Source organism: Sabethes cyaneus, chromosome 3, assembly GCF_943734655.1.
Source record: "Sabethes cyaneus chromosome 3, idSabCyanKW18_F2, whole genome shotgun sequence".
NCBI classification, from domain to species: domain Eukaryota; kingdom Metazoa; phylum Arthropoda; class Insecta; order Diptera; family Culicidae; genus Sabethes; species Sabethes cyaneus.
Window position 1 is genome coordinate 18,631,909 of NC_071355.1, and position 2,858 is coordinate 18,634,766.

The 2,858-nt window shown below is 45.4% G+C and overlaps 1 protein-coding gene across 1 annotated transcript; it reads left to right on the top strand.

Annotated features, from left to right (window-relative positions):
• The first annotated feature begins 1,039 nt into the window (after nt 1–1,039).
• LOC128739333 (ankyrin-3-like) lies at nt 1,040–2,575 on the top strand. The gene has a single exon (XM_053834812.1). It carries the CDS (start codon nt 1,040–1,042, stop codon nt 2,543–2,545), a length of 1,506 nt encoding a protein of 501 aa, XP_053690787.1. The 3' UTR covers nt 2,546–2,575.
• The last annotated feature ends 283 nt before the right edge of the window (nt 2,576–2,858 follow it).

Genomic DNA, 2,858 nt, shown 5'->3' on the forward strand with positions numbered 1-2,858 from the left:
TAAAAAGCAACTGGACTCTGACCTATGTACACTATTACTTAGGTACGGCAAACGCGGCATGTTTGTGCTCGTAATATGCTAAAAAGTATAGGTGTGTTAGTGTCATCGTTGTACGGCACAATGTTTATGCATTTTTTTATACCCGTAGAAGAATAGGGCGAGATTGACGTCACCCTTGCTGTTTACATTATTTGCGCTGCTAACACAAACAAACGGTACGTTTTTCCACACCTCTACTACTTCACATAGGACTCTGACGACCTTCACATTAAAAAACGTGTTTCAATCTGCGCGATTGTTCATGTAGTGATCTAGGCAGTATAAGCGGCATGGATGTTGTACAACTTTTTGTAATTTCGTCAAAAAGCAAAGTAATGTACAAGCTTCGTCACCACCGTCTCACTCGCGGTTATATTTTCCGTTTCACAGTAAATCACCCGGAACTGTAACCGCTATCACAAATAAATTCTATCGTGAAAGATTAGGTCATTATCAATAGATTATCATACAACGAAGTCTTCGGTTTGGTAACAAACTCAGTGTGAGTAAACATCCGACGCGTCGGTCGTATGTCTATACATTTACGTCCGTAACACGAACGAACGCAGCCATTCTGTGCCGCCTCCTTCGATGCTCTACCAACATCGATGCCTTCGCATTCGCACCGCGCGCGTCCGCACCGTTGTTCGGTTTACTGTTTGTTGCGTACGGTTGTGAAATAAGCGGAACACAGCACAGTAAAAACACGAAACGTGAGTAAACGTAAACACAGAAAGTTTGGCCGATCAGTGCCGAGGCAGATTTAGTTGAGGTTCACGTTCAGTTCAAGTTGGTGCTATACGTACCGCTGTACTATAGAGTGGTAACATATTTTCGGACCAGCAGATAAAAGGTTTGCATGGTTCGTATTAAATTTAAATATCTGCTTTTTAATACCTACGCTCTGCTGTGTTTGTTTCTATAACTAAAATTTAATGCTGTCGCTCTAATCGTGATTCTTTTTACAGCATTCTTCAGTGTAAAGCTTTCTCAAACAAACATGCTAGATATAAGCTGGGCGGACAGCAACGGGTGGACCCGGTTGCACTACGCTGCTAACCAAGGTAGACACGCCGACGTCGTAGAGCTAATAAATATCGGTGCAGATCGGAACAGTGTCACCAATAAGCGCGAAACGCCGCTTCACGTTGCGGCTGGCAAATGTCACTATGAAACGGTTCGAATTTTAGTCGAACATGCAGTTTGTATCAACCGTTACAATCACAAAGGCGCGGGCGCACTTCACTATGCGGTCAAAGCTGTAGACAACGAACATGAACTTTTACCAACAGTCCGGTGTTTGCTAAACGCAGGCGCCGAGGTGAATCGTGCCGATTCCCGAGGCTGGACACCGCTGCACTATTCAGCGCAAAGAGGTCAAACAGAAATCGTAAAACTTTTGCTTGCCAGTGGAGCTGACGCGAACATTCAAGGGAATGGCAAAGAAATCCCGCTCAATTTGGCTGCCCGAAAAGGACAGATGGATTCAGTTAGAAGTTTAATTGATAAAACAACAACGATTGATTTCCGAGATAGTAACGGATGGACAGCGCTTCATTACTCGATCTTTAATGGTTACGAAAATATCGTCACACTATTGGTCGCCAGTGAAGCAAATGTGAAAGCTGTTACAAAACAGCAAGAAACTCCACTGCATTTTGCAGCCAAAAAAGGTCGAATCGAATCGGTCAAATTACTGCTAGAATCGAAAGTCACGGTTGACAGTCGCGATTGGCGTGGATGGACACCGCTTCATTACGCAGCCAGAAAAGGTCATAGCGCAATTGTTTCCCTACTAATTGACAGTAACGCTAACATCAACGCAACTAGTGACGAAAAGCAAAGTCCGCTTCACTTTTCTGTTTCCAAAAATCGCCTGGACATATCGACAAGTTTAATAAAGCACACGGCAATTGTCGACTGTGCCGACAGCGATGGCTGGACACCGCTTCACTATGCAGCCCTGCACGGGCGTCGGAAAATCGTAGACCTCCTGCTAGAGAGCGGGGCAAACCCAGCAGCGGTTACCGGGGTGCAAGAAACGGCCCTTCACTTTGCCACTCGCAAAGGCTACACCGGAATTGTTCGACGTTTGCTCCGGCGGCGCTCGGTTTCGGTTGATCAACCGGATGGTGACGGATGGACGGTCCTACACAACGCTTGCAAATTCGGCCGACTGGCTGTGGTTCAACAACTGCTCGCCGAGGCTGCTGCAAATGTGAACGCCGTGACGCCCGAAATGGAAACGTCGCTCCATTTTGCCGCCCGGGAAGGCTATCGGGAAATTGTGGAATGCTTGCTGGCACACGAAGCCACCATCAACGGTGGGACTGTGCGAGGCTGGACGGCTCTTCATTTTGCTGCCTTTCATAATCATGGTGAAGTTGTGCAATTTTTGCTAGCGCGTGGCGCGCGGGTGGACGCGGTGACGGACGGCGGTAAAACAGCTCGGCAGTTGGCCGAAGAAGCCGCCAATGCGGAAGTGATTCAGTTTTTCGACAGTTAGTATATTGGAATGATAATTTGTTCGAATCTGTGACCGTAACATCAGCGCTTAATTTGATAAGAATGAAAAAATGTTATTTTCATCGTTTAATTTGTTAGGTGTGTCAATTTATATCACGTATATCAAGCCAACTCAAAACTGCTTCTTTACTTAATTTATTATCGATAAACTCAGACCATCGCTTACCATCTTCGATTGTTCATTAAAAAGGCGTCTCTATCGAATTCAGAGTTAAAGGAGCTGCGTTGTTGTTTTTCTAGTACTTACTTAAAAATGGTGCTCAAAAAGTCTTGCTATGGAAGTGTCTTATTTA